This window comes from Calidris pugnax, unplaced genomic scaffold (genome assembly GCF_001431845.1).
Source record: "Calidris pugnax isolate Ruff unplaced genomic scaffold, ASM143184v1 scaffold76, whole genome shotgun sequence".
Classification (NCBI taxonomy): Eukaryota; Metazoa; Chordata; class Aves; order Charadriiformes; family Scolopacidae; genus Calidris; species Calidris pugnax.
The window spans coordinates 3,454,251-3,471,250 of NW_015090827.1; the positions used below are offsets into that span (position 1 = coordinate 3,454,251).

At 38.0% G+C, this 17,000-nt stretch overlaps 1 protein-coding gene across 3 annotated transcripts in view; it reads left to right on the plus strand.

Annotated features, from left to right (window-relative positions):
• Nucleotides 1–17,000, plus strand: part of PHF14 (PHD finger protein 14) — an 83,778-nt gene that overhangs the window by 27,955 nt on the left and 38,823 nt on the right. For 2 of the 3 annotated variants that reach the window (XM_014940303.1, XM_014940305.1), the window contains exons 7-14: nucleotides 1,309–1,446; nucleotides 1,908–2,054; nucleotides 3,784–4,054; nucleotides 4,828–4,934; nucleotides 6,456–6,551; nucleotides 8,129–8,232; nucleotides 9,880–10,011; nucleotides 15,003–15,171. In XM_014940303.1, coding sequence (XP_014795789.1) covers nucleotides 1,309–1,446; nucleotides 1,908–2,054; nucleotides 3,784–4,054; nucleotides 4,828–4,934; nucleotides 6,456–6,551; nucleotides 8,129–8,232; nucleotides 9,880–10,011; nucleotides 15,003–15,171 — 1,164 coding nt within the window. The remainder of the gene's footprint in view (nucleotides 1–1,308; nucleotides 1,447–1,907; nucleotides 2,055–3,783; nucleotides 4,055–4,827; nucleotides 4,935–6,455; nucleotides 6,552–8,128; nucleotides 8,233–9,879; nucleotides 10,012–15,002; nucleotides 15,172–17,000) is intronic. The other variant, XM_014940304.1, reaches the window with a different exon arrangement.

The following is a 17,000-nucleotide window of genomic DNA, read 5'->3' on the forward strand; positions in this document are numbered from 1 at the left end:
GAATGTGAATGGAAAATGAAGAGGATTTATGGGATGAGAAACGGAAGGTTGGGTTGATTAGGAAAGCGACAGATGTACATTCAATAAGAATTACTTTAGTTTCTATATAATTATAAGCTAGAATGCATACAGAAAGTTTGCTGCAAAGCAATATTTAAAAAAACACCAACCCACACCACCACTAGATCTTCATCTTGAACAGAAAAAATGGCTCCAAAATTAAAATGATTTTACATGTAAATGTTTTCAGTCCAGATCAAAAGTGATCACGCGCAAACTGTACAGAAAAGCATTGCAATGGGCAGAGGACATTACTCAGTAATTTGCTAATTACTGTTTCTATAGCTAATGGGGAGAGGGTAGAGAAGCCATTATCTGTAGGCTAATGTGAGGGAAGGTGGTTGTACCCCTGCTCTAATGCTTCATTTGGGCAGTGTCATTTTCTGGAATGTCAATTTGATAAGTTGAATGAAAATATATAGTACAATTTTAGAAAATACATCTAAATATATAAAATAAATTAAAGCACTTTGGATTGCCCATGTGCAATGTACATGTATTGGTAGCACGTTCAGCCTGAGTCTGCTGAGGTATTTAGCGTTGTTTAGAAATCATTTTATACCTTTTTTTTTTAATATCATTTACTTGTTCCTGCTCCTGTTTCCTCCTGTCCTGGTTTTTGCAGGTCATGTTAGGGGATGTTGGTTTGCTGCATTACAAACTGTCTAGAAGGCAAGTAGCTGAAGCCCTAGTGCAGTGTTTGAGTGAATTGCAACCTTTTTTACTGATATTTACAATTCTTGAGTGTTTCTTTCTGCGTTGCCACACATTTGCTGATTGTTGCTTATCAAAGGAGATCTATGTAATTATCTATGGTTTTCAGTTATCCAGAGCACTGCTTTTTTTTCTTTGGTTTGTTTGTCCTCTGAACTTGCTGAATAACTGGACTTTTGCTGAGCTGTAATATTGGGATTTTTTTGTGATACTGTACTTGTATAAGCAATTACACATGAATCGCTTAAGTAGTATTTAGTTGTTGCTCTGAGGGGACGTGGAAGACATGGAAGTCCATATAAAAATTCATCCGACGTGCTGTTTAGGTTGCTTAAGCACTTCTCTATTGCTAGTTGAAAATGAAATCAATAAAATTTTAGGTAGTGCCACCTCTCAGGAGCACACTTGGGTTCTGTAGCACACAGGAGTAAACCTACCTGTTTGGTTTTTAATACGTAAGATGTAAATTATCAAATACTAAGCAAAATGCACCTGGAATATTTACTGTGGCATTTTCCACTTTTCTTGATGAAGGAATGCAGTTTCTGTGAAGACCCTCGTTTTGCCAGGACAGGTGTGTGCATTAGTTGTGACGCTGGGATGTGCAGAGCTTATTTCCACGTGACCTGTGCTCAGAAGGAAGGTCTCCTCTCAGAAGCAGCAGCAGAAGAGGTACCTATGGAAAGGATAGAATAAAGAGTTGGATCGAACACTTGGGAAGATGACTTGAAATTGTGCCTTTTTTTGGTCACTTACCCTAAGCAAGTCATAGGCCAAGTAAAGAGACTGTCCAGGGAGTGTTCCTTGTTCACCAAATTGTCCAACTCTCGAATTGTCCACTTCTTGAAATGGCCTGGAAAAGGGGATGGAGAAGGTGGGAGAGGGGATGGAGGAGGTCAAGATGGAAGTTGGCTGAATAGACTATCAGTCAGTACACACATGAATTTGAGGGTTGATGGTTGGACTAGATGATCTTAAAGGTCCCTTCCAACCTAGCCAGTTCTGTGATTCTAACTCTAATTCTCGACCTTCATTTAGAACTGTTTGCCAGAATGTTTGTGCTGTTCAGAGCCTTTTGGCCTTGTATGTCTTACTTTGTTTTCATTCCTTCCCCTTTGTTTTCTCTGAAACAGGATATAGCTGACCCTTTTTTTGCTTATTGTAAACAGCATGCGGACAGGTTAGACAGAAAATGGAAGCGGAAGAACTACTTGGCTTTACAATCTTACTGTAAAATGTCCTTGCAGGAAAGAGAAAAACAACTCTCTCCAGAAGCTCAGGTATCGTGTGCATGAGACAAACATGTTTGTATTCATCACCCACCTTAAACATCAACAAAATGAGGATGATGGAAAATTATTATTACAGTAGGAAATGAAATACGAGAGATACTGATAGTGCACAGTCCTTTAACAAAGCAGTAAATTATTTGTAGGTTTTGATCTCTAAGAACAATTCTCAATAAACTAATTATCAAATGGGGATATCTACACTTGTCTGATTTGAAAATCTTACTTTGTTTGATTTTTGTGGCCAAAAGTTGGGAATTGTGTTTTCATCATAATTCATAGATTTTGTTTAACACTTTCTTCAAGGTTCTTAACAAAAATCTTAAATCACCCCAAGGGTTTCAGAACTGAGCATGTGATTAGTGAAGAAGCTCTAAACCCTTCCCGTGGAGAATAAAGCAGGGTGGTGGCTGTAGGTAGGTGTGTTGCTGCTGTGGTTCCTAGAAAAATAGCCTTTGGGGGTCAGAGCTGGCCTCCTGGTGTTTCTTGGTCATTAATGTTCAAAACTTAGCAAGGTAACCTGTGTTAAACAGTCTGTAATACCACCTTCAGCGATGCTGTTTGTCATGGGAGATGTTCCTTACCCACAGCGCGCACGTACACGCACACTCCTTTGCTTTTGTCTGGGGAGTATCTCCTACCATATGGTGGGGCAGTTGGATTAGTTTAGTTTCTTCTTCCTGCAAGCAAGTAAACAACTTCTGACTGAGAGTCAGCTGGAATTTTGCCTCTGAAGGTTTGTACGTTGATGTCATTTTCTGCTAGAATTGCCGCTACACAGAGTTCCCACAAGACAGCCTTCTCCACCTGTCAGTAACAACTTGATCTTCTGGGGTTGATCTCCCAGATAGTCACAAATAATACAGATGTGATTGACAACATATACTGTGAGCTTCTCTTGCCTACTTCATTTCTGTTTCAGTTGGGTTTTTGGCACGTTATAACCAGCTGGCTTAACATTTATAAGGAAATGCGGGATTGAGAAAGGAGTTCCTACAAAAGGATGTCAGATGTGGCAAAAATGCTATCCATCAACTTTTATTGCTCCTGTAGATATCTACAATTTCTTTTTTTTTTAAAGTGTATCTAAATGTATTTTTGATAGTTCAGCCCAGGCTTTTCCCAGTAGTGAAGTTTCACAGTCCGATCAGATTTCAGGCTGAATATTAGGAAAAATTTTTTCACTGAAAGGGTCATCAGCCATTGGAATGGGCTGCCCAGGGAGGTGGTTGAGGCACCATCCCTGGAGGTGTTCAAAAGACAGGTTGATGTAGTGCTGGGAGGTATGGTTTAGTGATGGTGATGCTTCTTGGTTGTTGTGCGGGTGTCTATTTTTGTCAGTTAGGTTGATGGTTGGACAAGATGATCTTTGAGGTCCCTTCCAACCTAGGAGAATCTGTGTGATTCTGTGTGATTATTGTCATTAGAAGGGACTGTCTGAAAGCCAGTGATCACTGGTGTGACTATCATTGGTGGGGAAATCTCATCAAGAAACCACTGAACACCTCTGAAAGCTAGCGAAAGGATAATGTTATTTGTGTCTGTGTTTTGAAGTAAAATCTGAAATATCTGAATCGGTGGCTGTTCCTTGAGTTGTAGAGTTCCACAATGAGTGTGCGGCTTCTACGATGCGAATAAATTGTGAATGTGTTCCAAAGAAGGACGTGACTCAGAACCAATTTTGAATTCTGTTTTTAATGTATAGAATTCTTCCTTGCAGGCCCGGATCAACGCCAGGCTGCAGCAGTACCGTGCCAAGGCCGAGCTGGCCCGCACCACCCGGCCCCAAGCCTGGGTGCCCCGGGAGAAGCTGCCGCGGCCCCTCACCAGCAGCGCCTCGGCCATACGGAAGCTGATGCGCAAAGCTGAGCTGATGGGAATCAGCACAGACATTTTCCCAGTGGATACTTCAGATACTAGTTCCAGCGTTGATGGAAGAAGAAAACACAAACAGCCGGCTCTCACTGCTGATTTTGTGAATTATTACCTTGGTAAGAATGGAAATTGAATATTTTTCTCAATGGAAACCTATCGCTTTGCTGTGTCTGTGCTGATCTGATTCACATTGCCCAGAGAAGCTGTGGCTGCCTTATCCCTGGAGGGGTTCAAGGCCAGGCTGGACGGGGCTTGGAGCAACCTGGTCTGGTGGGAGGTGTCCCTGCACATGGTTGGGGAGTTGGAACTCCATGATCTTTAAGGTCGCTTCCAACCCAAACCATTCTATGTTTCTATGATAAGCTCTTTTCTATTATTTGTATTTCTTTTCTATTTATAGATAAATATGACTTATTACTTCATTTTAGATCAGTTGTATTATTGCTTGGTATCTGTATTTACACAGAAAATTAGCAATTTTTCTTTAAAAAAGACATTTCAGAAAAGAAGAAAATCTTTCAAATCTAAAAGGAGGCAGTGTCTTCGCTAGGAAGGGAGTGGAAGCTTAGGAACCTTTGGTGTCATTTTATTTCTTTTGTTTTCTTCCCTTTCTCTGTGGAATGACATGATTTTGGGACATTCTTTGCGACTGTTTGCTAGATGACTGATCAAAGCTCACCATTTAAATAACGATACTAGTTATGCAGCAGAAAGTAAACGTTTTTACTGACTGTTCACTCTACTCCATCTGTGTAATAAACCTATAGGTGATAGTTGGTGTGTGTATGTTGTTATGGCTTTATGCTTTTCATTGCTTCGCTTTTTTTCAGTGCATAAAACTTGAATATATAGCTGAGGATAGGAAATAATGCAGTTTTCTTTTAAATAGAGAGAAATATGCGCATGATTCAAATCCAGGAGAATATGGCTGAACAGAAGAATATCAAGGATAAATTAGAAAATGAGCAAGAAAAGCTTCATGTGGAGTATAATAAGGTGATGAAAAAGGGATAATAAACCATTGTACTGTTTTAGTGTTGCTGCTGTTAACTTTGATAGTATTTTGCTTTCCAAACAAAATGACATAGGAAGAAAGATACGAACCGTTCTTTCTTTAAAAGTAATATTTTAAAATGTATTTATTTTAAAAACATTCTGTGATCCGTTATCCCCACGCAAGCAGAGTCAACTTGTAAAATGTCATATATTGGCTGGGCACAAGGTCTTTAACTGACCCCACTGAGAGCACCAGTAACAAATTCCCCGTGGACAGACTGGTGCCTCTCATGAGTGAATTCTGTCTTAAGGCCTTTCTTTTTTTTTATTCTTTGTATGTGTTTCATTTGAGACTTTGAGAAAAAAAGAGTTTGACTCTTCTGTGTCTTTTTGTTTCACTTGTGTGTAGTTCTAGGTTCTTTTTGAACCTGTTTGGCGCTCTACTTAGAGCCCTACTTGATAATTGAGAATCTAGGATTGTCGGAGTGTTATTTTATTTATTTATATAAACTCCAACTCCACTCATGTTCATCCTAGATTTAATGACTTGACTAATTTTTTAGGCTGAAATAATCAGTATATATATGTACATAGTGTAAATACACCTGAGTGTTTTGTTTGAGTATAGGAAATTTGGGGCTCATAAATGACGGCATTGCTCCCTGCAAAGTGTTGCTACTGTAATTTTTTATGAACTCATCATCATGGTTAAAAAAGCATTTTGTGTTTTAGTTGCATTTTTTACTAAATAATTATTGCTTTATTGCAATGCTTAAATGTTTGCAATTGGAACAGAGAAATACTGTATCTTTTGTGACAGATGACATGCTACAATTCTTGCTCAATTTGGCAACCTCTCATGGGATGGTTAGTGATGACAAACAATAGTGTTAATAATAATTCTTAAATTGTTAGGTGTGTGTTTTAAATGGAAACATACAGAAATGAAGCAGCAGGTCCTTGTGAACTGCCTAAAGTTGATAAAGAGGAAGGAGATTGTGCATGGGGGTTTTTAACCAAATTAATAGTTTATATATGCTGTGTGGCGATGAACAGTTACTTCCTGAAGGAAAAATACATGATCTTTTTTTCTGCTTGCATCCTTTATTAAATTACATCTTTCTCTATGAAAGTGAGTGATTGTTCTTTGGTAATGCAATATAGAGCTTTAATTCATTTATGTGGTTACAATGTCACTGCTTAAGTAGTATGGACAACGCATACAAGATGTCGCTATATTTCACTTTTGCATTTTAGTTGACTTTATGAAACCTCCTTTTCAAACTGAAATGCTTCAGATCTTCTTTACAAAACAGGTGGCTGCCCAGGTTTTCATCTTAGTTCCATTAAATTGCTGAATGATTGCTCTGGTCTGAGCTATATTGCCATGAGTTGCGTTGTCTTTTATTCCCACAGTAAACTAATGCACCCTAGATAGGTAAGAGGTCGACTGAATTTTATTAAATAACTCTTAATGGATTCTCATTCCTGCTGATTTTTTTTTTTTCTTTAACTTTTCAGCTGTGTGAGTCCTTGGAAGAGCTACAAAATATGAATGGAAAACTGCGAAATGAAGGGCAAGGCATTTGGGCTCTGCTGGGTAGAATCATTGGACAGGTTAGTTGGGTTTTTTTCCCCCCTTTTCATAGTCTTTCGTCAGAGCTGGTGTTCCCAGAATTTTGTTTGTGTCCCTCACTTCTGTGGTTGAATAAATTGATTTGATCAGACCCAGGCTTTACTCTGGGGATAATGTTTCCCGATTGAAATACGTAGACTTCTGCAAACCACTTATTGAGAACCTGTGGCTTAATTTTGCTGTTGTAATAGCAATCTTCATTGCAAAATTCTTCCATTTGGTAAAACTGATTGACCTGTCATTTGGGATGAACCCTAACGTGAAGCATGAGTTAATCCTACTATTTTTGTCTCCACGTTGTCTTTAGTTACTGTAGGCTTCAAATCATATGGTAACTCTTTATGGCTTTTATAAGATACAAATCTTTAAACCTGCAATATATATGTGATGTTTTTTAACTAGATAGAGCAGGGTATTTTGGTCAAATTAATGTAAATATCCAGGAGAAGAGATTATTTGGATTGCTTCCTGTGGCCAGGAGTTATCTTTGTTGTCATTGATACACATAGAGAAAAGAGAGAAGTATACATTCTTGCCATGTTTTGATATATGTTTTATGTCAAAGGTATAAAATGGCAGTGGACATTTTAGATGTCAGAGAGAGACTGAAAAGATTTCCAGTTATGATTTTAAGGAAGATTGAAGAAATTGTTCATTGTGAAAATCCAGGCATACCATTAGATCACGATTCCATCATGCCCTTTGGTGCTGATGAGTTTGTGCTGCCGTTCAGAAAAGGAAGCTTACGCTTTCTTTATGCAGCTGTGGTTCTTTAGATATACCAGCTTTTTCTGGTTCTGTTTGTCTATCTTTGCTGTTTGTGAAGAAGGATTTTTGCATAATGTACCCCTTGAATCAAGATTATTTTTTTTCCCCTCCTTTTTAAGACGGCTTTGAGTAAGAATTCACAAATATATTTCCTGGTGCAAATGTTACTAAATGAAGAAAAAAAAAAAAAAAAAGAAGAAAAGTTAAGTAGAATTCATTTGCACAGCTTGCGTGACATTTTTTTTCCAGTTGGTTGAACAGATGCAGACCCACGGGGCTGCTGAGAAATGACTTTGATCGATGGTTGCTGTCTGAGAAGCTTGCACACTGCAGATTAGTAGAAACCCGAAGAGAATCTCCTCTGCTTTGCGGAGGGCTTGGTCCAATAAGATAATTTTTCTAATTAACCTATTGAGCACCAGCGTAGCAGCGATGTTGGGGAAAATGAAGTGCCTTAGTCTTCTGTCAATTCTGTGAATTTGCCATTTCTTGTTTCAGCTGCTTGGACAAATACGTCCTTGTCCATCCTCTGAAGCTTGCAGAAGAATTTTAAAACCTAGTGTTTCAAGGTGTTTTTTATTTATTGAATTGAAAAAAAAATGGCATATTATTATTTTATCTCAATATGACTTTGTAACATAAACATTTGTAGTTGCTCTTGTCTGCAAAATCGCTACCTACGCAATTTCCCCCTCATCATTTGGGTCTCGTTCTTCATGTGTTGAGATTGGAGTGGTGTTCTCTAAAAGCCTCAAGTCTCACCTCTACTTCATTTGTTGAAATCCCATAGAAATTGAACATCCCAGCAATTTTACGTGCTCCTAAGGAAAGGAAACCAAGTAAAAAGGAAGGAGGAACGCAAAAGACATCTACGCTTCCAGCCGTCCTTTATAGGCAAGTAATGAAGTCTTGACAGAATAGATACAATATCTAGGAATTTAATAGTTTCACAAAAGTGTTAAGAGAAAATGATTTGCCTCGGTTTTGATTAACAAAATGTTTCAGAGTTGTCTAGATGTTTTACTAGGCCAAGTTAAATAGTAGTTAATTCCCCACCTTAGCACACATCAGGAAGGTTTGGAGGTTTTTTTGCTGATTTGAGAGCAAGGCTTTGAGGACAAAGGCAACTTTTTTCAGCTGAAATAGAAGGATCCCTTATGGTGTGATAATTTTTAACTGGTCATCTTGTCTTTCGAATGCAATCGTACGTGGTGATGATTTTGTGAACAGTGCTGCCCAGTCACAGTGACAGGGTGCATAAAACGCTTGCCGTATAAGAATTTTTACTTTTTTCCTTATGGGTTGTCAAATGTTTTGGGATCTCGTGTTTTAAATTTCCCAAGTTCTATTTCTATTAATTCCCAAGAAAATAAAATGTGTTCCCTTACTCTGTCATCGTTCCGCCTTTTCTCCTCTTCTGCAAGTTGTGAAGCTACTGACTGGGTTTTAACTCGGGCTAAGAGTGGAAAATATGCTGGGATCCCAGACCGTGACTGTGCAAAATATATATATATATCGTCTTGAATCATCTTCTCTGGCCACTGACTGAGAAGTGGCACGGTCTGTGGCTTATCTCTAGCTGCAGCAAGCGGGCAGTGTCTTGCCCAGCATGTGGGCTGAAAGAAGAATATGGGTTACAGAAGCAAAAGTTAATTCTAATGCTGCAAGAGGTGGAAATCCCAGAATCACATAATGATATGGGGTTGGAAGGGACCTCTGGAGATCATCTAGTCCAACCCCCTGCCAGAGCAGGTCCACCCAGAGCAGGTCCCACAGGAACGTGTCCAGGTGGGGTTTGAATGTCTCCAGAGACAGCCTCCACCACCTCTCTGGGCAGCCTCTGCCAGGGCTCTGCCACAGGAAAGAAGTTCCTCCTCATGTTCTTGAGAAACACAGCATTGGGCTGAGGATTTGGCAATTTAGATGTATACCCAAACAAATAATAGGAGTTGTGCTTTACTAGGTCTGTTTCATTCAAATTCAGTTCATTTAGTTCCTCCCATGTTATAATGAAATCAATGAACACCTGATCTTTTTTAAATAGCTAAAATTTCAATTCCAGTAAATAATAAAAATAAAAAGGAAATGTAACTTCTTATGAGTTGATATATTGCCCAATATAATAGCAGCACAGACCTATTTCAGGGTACTTCCATTTTTAAAATAAGGACATGAGTGTTAAGACTGATAATAGCAGCATAATTTTGTGTTCAAACGTTTGGATGGCACAGGTAGTATTTTTTCCATTTCCCACTGGTATATTTTGTTGAAGTATCAAATGATCAGTTACCGGTTAGAAGTCCTCAAAAAATTAGATTGAAAGACATTTTATTGTTGAGTTAACTATATTTGGTGCATTTTATGCTTTACTGAATATAGGTAGAAGCAATAGAAGTAATTATGCACTTAAATGATGCATTCAGATTGAAGTTGCCACATGTTGGTATTGAAACTGAGATTGAAACTGTGCTGGGATGTATCGTTTGTTCTTTATGATTTTTAAATTTAATTATAATGCTTTCCTTCTACCTGCATTAAAAGTTGTGGAATTTGCAAGAAGAACCATGACCAACACCTCCTGCTACTGTGTGACACCTGTAAACTCCATTATCATCTCGGTTGCCTGGATCCACCTCTTACAAGGATGCCAAGGAAGACCAAGAACAGTTACTGGTGAGGGTGCAGTCAATGTCTTGTCTTGTGTGGTCTCCTTGCTTTCAGTAGGACATAAACATGAATAGACTTGCAAATTCTAAGCATTTCAGACATTGCTTATACGCATCACCTTGTCTAAACCTTCAGGTACCAAATTGGAATCGTGTAAGAATTAATTCAAAAAATGCAGTAGTATAAGAATTTCTATAAAAAAAAATGCAGTGAAACTATTGATCAAGAAAACTTTCTGTTTATCTTCCTATGTCTCTTTATTTATTTATTTTTTAAACTTCCATAAAACATTTAATCAAGTTGCTTTTTGGGTAGTTGTGATGATTGTGTGTGGAGCAAGAGGGATGGTACATGAAGTAGGAGGTCTCTTTTTTTATATCTTAATATGACAAACCATTGATTTACCCCAGTAAATATAGTTAGTAAATTAATAGAGATTTCCTTTAAAAGCTGAAAATCTTAGAAATGTTTTCACCATCACTATCGTTTTTCTGAACTTAATTTTCCTTTAATTATTTAATGTAGTCTGGGATTTTGGACTTTTCAATATTTCAAGGGCGTTCTGAGCTCTTTGGTCAAATTTAAAAAGGAGTTCTATTTTATGGAAGCATCTTTTTAAATTTTTAATTTTTTTTTTAATAGCTTCTGCGTTTCCACAGGAGGTTCTTGATTTTTGTTCTGCTTTTTAACTGAGCTGAAAAGGCTCACCACAAGCTATCAATCCAAAAGATGGAAGACTACAATTCTCAGTAGGTGTTAAAGGCAGAATAGGTCAGGTTAAGTAGTAAAATGCTTTTATTTCAAAGCTACAACTTATCTCTGTTGTGAATTTCATGCTTCGGTTGTATCTCAGATCACAAACTTAGCTTTTACTTCTAATTAGCTAAGGCATATTCTGGAATAGGAGATTACAGCGGACAAATTGAGTTGTATTGATTGCATTCTTTTCATCATTGAACATGCCTTTTTGTATTCTTTTCAGGATCAGTAGAGAGCATATAAAATGGACCCTTAATCTAAGTTGGAGTTTGGCAGGTCCCCCCCCCACCCTGCTGATCTTTTGATTAAGTTAGAAGAAAAGTGCATTTTTATTTCTCTTTATATGAGGGCAATGTACTTTTTAGATATTTGTATAGATAAAATGGGAACTTATGCAAGAAGATAAAGTAAGAAAATGGGTATAGTGGGAAATTCCTTGAAATGGTGGGCAGGTTGAAAGACTTTAAATAAAGTGGTTAAGAATGTTGACTTTAATCCTCTTTTAAAATAGTCAGCAGGAAACGGTTAAAAATAATTGTTTCTTAATTTTTACTTTCTATTCTATTACTGCTAATCTTTTACCCATAATTGCTAACTTGAGCCTTTGCAAAAGGTTTGATGAGTAGAATCCTATTCTTTATCAATACATACTTATTTAAACACTGGGTAGTTTAGCATGAGTTTATTCCATGGGCCTCATATTTTATACTGCGAGGATGCCAAATGATTCCACTTATGTATGTGATGTTCATAGATTAGTTAAGTTATACTTTTTGTCCATTTCATGCTAAAATTACAGTATACAAAAAAGGACTTTGAAATTATTTGACTAAATCCACTATTGTAATAGTAAGAAAAAAATATTAGATATTTTTTATATTGAAAAACTAATTTGTTAAAGAAAGCACAAGTGATAATTAATTATCTTGTTGTTTCTAAACATTAAAAGAAGGTAATGATTTAAATCTCAGTGAAACTGCAGTAAGAGCTTAGGCCTGGTGAGCACCAGTGTCTCAGCTTATTAGGAACTGGTTTCAAGCACTTAACACGAAGTATTTCCCCAGTTCGGAGGCCTGGCAGTTTTCTCCAAGGTAACATTTATACATCTTGACTATTTTAGAAAGAAGTTGTTTGTAACATAGCAAGTTCAAAGCCTGTCTATTTCAAATGGATTTATTTTGAAAGGAAGAGCGTGACAACTATTTTACGTAATAAAACATGAAAGCATTAATTTCTACCTGGTTTGATGTGGTGCTTTCAAAGCAGACCAGCAGCTCTAATCAGAGAGGAAAATGCTGTGGCATACTGCTATTCAAAAATTTTCAGTTTTTTAGAAATCCTGTTGATTAAACTCTAGAATATTCTTTTGATTCACGCGTTATCATAAAATTAAGTCTTGTTCTCTCTGACAACTTGTGTGCTTTTATGCTCCCCCCCAGTTCTGGATGGACTGGGAACCGTGTGTTTTCTTGATAGAGAGTGACCCGAACTGATATAAAAGCAGTGCACAAGTGTTGACAGACAATATCAAAATGTTGACAGAGAGAATCAAAATCTGATTGTAAAATATTGACATTTTCATGAAGAATATACTCGGCAGCTCCCAATAGGGAGTAGCTCTTTCTATTGAAATGAGATTGCTGAAAAGCAGTGATAACTTCTGGTAGCACGTGAAATGCTGGGGACTGGGATGAACCAAACAAGGACTAATGATCATATTGGGTTTAGTGGGTTTTATTTTTGTTCTGAAAGGCCCAGTTTTTTTAGTGGTAACTCTGCTGTGGGGAGTGTTGGTCGCAGGATGGAATGAGCCGTGGAGTTCCTGACCATGAACACTCTCTCAGTATCTGGACATGCATTCATATTCCTGACCCCACTCAGTCCTGATCCAGCACATCTGGATTGTTTTGTCCTCCTGAGACATTGGATAATGATGTACAATTATTAACTTAAATAGTTACGGGTGCAATATACTATTGCATATAGCATAAATTTTTATGTATTTGTCACTTGTCCTGATTGAAGGATGTTTGGGTCATTGCAAATGGCAAGTTTTCAGTACTTTTACTGTCTGAAAGATGCTCTTTGAAGCTCCTTGACAAATGATTTTTAGTTCATATATAGGGTCTTCTACCTCCAGAATAAGAGCAGTCCTCCTTTTTTTCCACTTCCAATATGTCATTCAACACGTCTGATTTATTCAAATTACCAGAGCAAAGGTGTCATCTTAAAGCTTTGGTCCATATTTCTCAAGTTCAAAGCGGTTTAATTCTTTGCTAATGCTGCGAGAAGTGATTCATCACAGAGTACGTCTCCGAGACCTGTTTCCTCCTAAATAAAATCCTACTGGTTTTCTCTATGAGTCTGGATGAGGCAAAGTCCGACTAACACCATCACAAAATCACAGAATGAAATGGGGTTGGAAGGGACCTCTGGAGACCATCTGGTCCACCCCCCTGCCAAAGCAGGTCCTCCTAGAGCAGGTTGCACAGGAATGTGTCCAGGTGGGGTTTGAATGTCTCCAGAGAAGGAGACTTCACCACCTCTCTGGGCAGCCTCTTCCAGGCTCTGCCACTCTCACAGTAAAGAAGGTCTTCCTCATGTTTAGATGGAAGCTCTTACGTACAGGTTTGTGCCTGTTCCCTCTTGTCCTGTCCCTGGGCACCACTGAAAGAAGACTGGCCTCATCCTCCTGACACCCACCCTTTAAGTATTTATAGGCATTGGTCAGATCCCCCCTCAGTCTTCTCCAGAGTGAAAAGACCCAAGTCCCTCAGCCTTTCCTCATAAGAGAGATGCTCCAGGCCCTTAATCATCTTCATAGCCCTCTGCTGTACCGTCTCCAGCAGTTCCCTGTCTTTCTTGAACTGGGGAGCCCAGAACTGGACACAGTGCTTCAGATGGGGCCTCACCAGGGCAGAGTCGAAGGGAGGATTACCTCCCTCGACCTGCTGGCCACCCTCTTCTTGATGCACCCCAGGATGCCATTGGCCTTTTTGACCACAAGGGCCCATTGCTGACTATTGTGGACTAAAAGCAAGACAAAACCTGTGTACAGAGGCTGAATCTTTGGCACCATTTCTCCTGTTAAGTTGATTGTGCTGCATGGCAGGGCTTGCTGATTTAGAGGCAGTCAAGGATTGTTGGAATAGTCGGGAAGGTGACCTGTTGTGGTGGGTTCTCCGTTCACTGCTTGTCCTTGAAGAGGTGAGACTAAATGAGCATGACTTCAGCATAGCCAAAAGACAGAGGAGTCGCGTGGCTGCTCTCCCTGAGTATGTTGGGATTAAACAGCAGAATGGGAAAAGAGTTCTTTAAAGTCAGGAACCGTAATCGGAGCTGAAAGTTAGGGGATTGTTTCCATGTCAGAGGAGTGTGTGTCTGTAATAGCTTTTCTGTGGGCCCTGTGGGAACCAACAACCCAACTTCTTTCTCGTTGAAGCTTGACTGCTTTATAATAGGGTTGATAAGACGTGGGTGAGTGTGAGAGTTGAGGTTATTCCAGTAAATCAAGAGGTTGCCTGTAAGTTCGTGGTTATAACTTTCCTTTTTTTCCCTCACACCTTTGGGGTATTTGTGAAGTTTTGTTTTGATTCACACACCCTCCCCTCCCATCACATTAGAATTTTGCAGGTTTGTTTTTGTAGATCTAGCTTTTTTCTAATTTGGCATTGCTGTGACACTTCCATCACCTGTGTTCAAAGTTTGTTCTGTATCTTTAATTCTCTCTTTTTTTTTTTTTTTTTTTCAGATTTGAAGCCCACTCCCTTAGAAAATACATATTAAAATTGATTTTCATTAGGGACATGTCTTCTAAATCCCTGCTACTAAAGAGTGCTCTCATCAGACTGAATTTGGGAGCGTGTCATTGCATAGATTGAACTGCAGCAGCAGTTACAGTAATGAAGAGATTACAGATCAGTGGACACTATTAAAAATGTGGATGTGGTAGGATGCAAATGGTGAAATAGGGTGCATCTTTCTTGAGGATTAAATCCTACTTTGAAAATATTGGTTTTCAAAGTTTAAACACTGTCGGGGAAAAAAAAAAGCCACTAATAAAAACGTCTTGCTCATTTTTTGCTTAGTTGCTTAAAATGTCATACGTTTGAGGGACTTCTTCAGGTGTCCATTGGATTTCTTGACTTTTTAATTTATTTTAAACCCAAACACTTCAATATGTTTCTTTTTCTGCTTTTGTGACTGCGGTTTTAAATGGAAAATGTTCCCCTTTGCAGGCAGTGCTCAGAGTGTGACCAGGCAGGTAGCAGTGACATGGAGGCTGATATCGCCATGGAAACCTTACCAGATGGGACCAAAAGATCAAGGAGGCAGATTAAGGAACCAGTGAAATTTGTTCCTCAGGATGTGCCACCAGAGCCGAAGAAAATTCCAATCAGAAACACGGTAAATTGTGTTGTTCTGCAGCTAGTATTCATAATAATTTTGTTTAAGATGATGGCTTACGTTTTGGACATTTTGAATTGCAAGATTTCAATTTGATTGCTGTTCTATTTTTGTTATAAATGCCCTTTTTTCTGTTTATTGCTTTACTGTGTTAAATATATACTTTTGCTAAAGTAAGAAGTTGGGAAACGCGGTATGTAACTGAAGAGCTGGACAAGCTTTTCCTTTTACCTGGGTCTCAGAGTCCTCTGTTAATTGCAGAAGAAGGGAGAATTCAGTTTACACTTAAATTTAGCTTTTACAGCTGTTCTTCACTGTAAATAGTAAGGATGCTTTGTTCTTGTATGCTAAGTTTTAAATATATCAAATTGCCAATTACAGCTGTAAAGTAATTAGTCATTTCCTTGTGTAGAGGCAGCCTCCTGCCTGACTGCACATTCTGTGACTATTACAAGACCCTGTTATTTTATTTTATTTAACTTCCTAGTCTTACTAGTCATTGGATGTTTTCTCAAACTTTTCTAGCAGATAGATTTTGGAGAAGAGAAGCCAAAGCTTTTGCTTCTTGCACGGATGAAATATTTAGCATCTTTGTTTTGTTGGAAAGGAGAACATTTTTTTATTAATCACTGTTCTCTAATCCCTAAAATTTTACTCTCCTGTTTGCTCATAAAAAAAAGGTTTTCATGTGTGATCTGTCACATCACCTATAAAACATACACAAAAGTATCAAGGGGCTTTTAGGTCTAGCTTAGGGAATGAGTAGTGTTCCCATGACCCTTTGGACATTAGAAGTAATTATATATAAAGTGGTGGTTCATCTTCCAGTGTACTTTTTAGGATTAGGAAATACTTAAACCCTCTCACGTCTGATTTTAAACATCCTAAGAAAGACCATGTAAGGGAATATACCTAAATGCACAAGGGTAAATTTAACCATACTCTCTGTCAGGGTCTATGCAAATTATAAATTAATATAAATAGACAAGACATTAGGCCTTTATACTCTAATCTGTTGTATATGGGCTGTATTTGTGGACAGACTTTAATTCATTGTTTATGCTTATATATTTCAAGCCATATGTAGTGATCTCTCAAACAATTTTCTGAACATCAGTGCACAACTCTATAAACTAGCTTCATTTAAAGTCTGTCATCTTTATAATTCCAATTTCCTACTTGTATAAGCTTCATAAATCATTATTCCTGCTGCTAGTTAACTTCAGAGAAATTAGTAGTTAATAGGAATCAATAGCTGATCTGTGTAAACCAGGTGTCTATAAACTTTTTTCAATTATATTAAAAACCTGAAGATGTTTTTGAACAATTTCTTTTCAGAACTGTACAATTTTTTCATATTGAATATTTTTATTATAAAGTATAAAAGCTTACAAGAGTTTTTTATTTGGAAGAAAATAAGTAAGTTGAGTGATTAATGCTCTTCACATTCTCAACAATGTCTGTTCAGCTTTTCAGAGCCTTTGTGAGCTGATCCATATTTACAAAAACCAGCTTTTAGCAAACAGCCAACTTCATTTGCTATCCTTGAATAAAAAAAGAAAACACAGGTTATTTAATATTGCACTGCTGGGGCTGGCTGGGGTGGTAGGGGATGCTTTTTCCCATAAATCTGCTGTATCCTTTGAAGTTAAGTACTGTTTGTGTTGTTGAATATTCCGTTCTCCAACAAATGCTGTCAGATCTTGGTACTCTTGAGAGTACTAGAGGGTGGTATGTTCTTTTTTTGGGGGTGAAAATTCCGGTTTTGGTTCCTTTCCATTGAAAAAGAACTATATACCCAGTGTTACAAAGGTGGAAAAGGCTTTTTG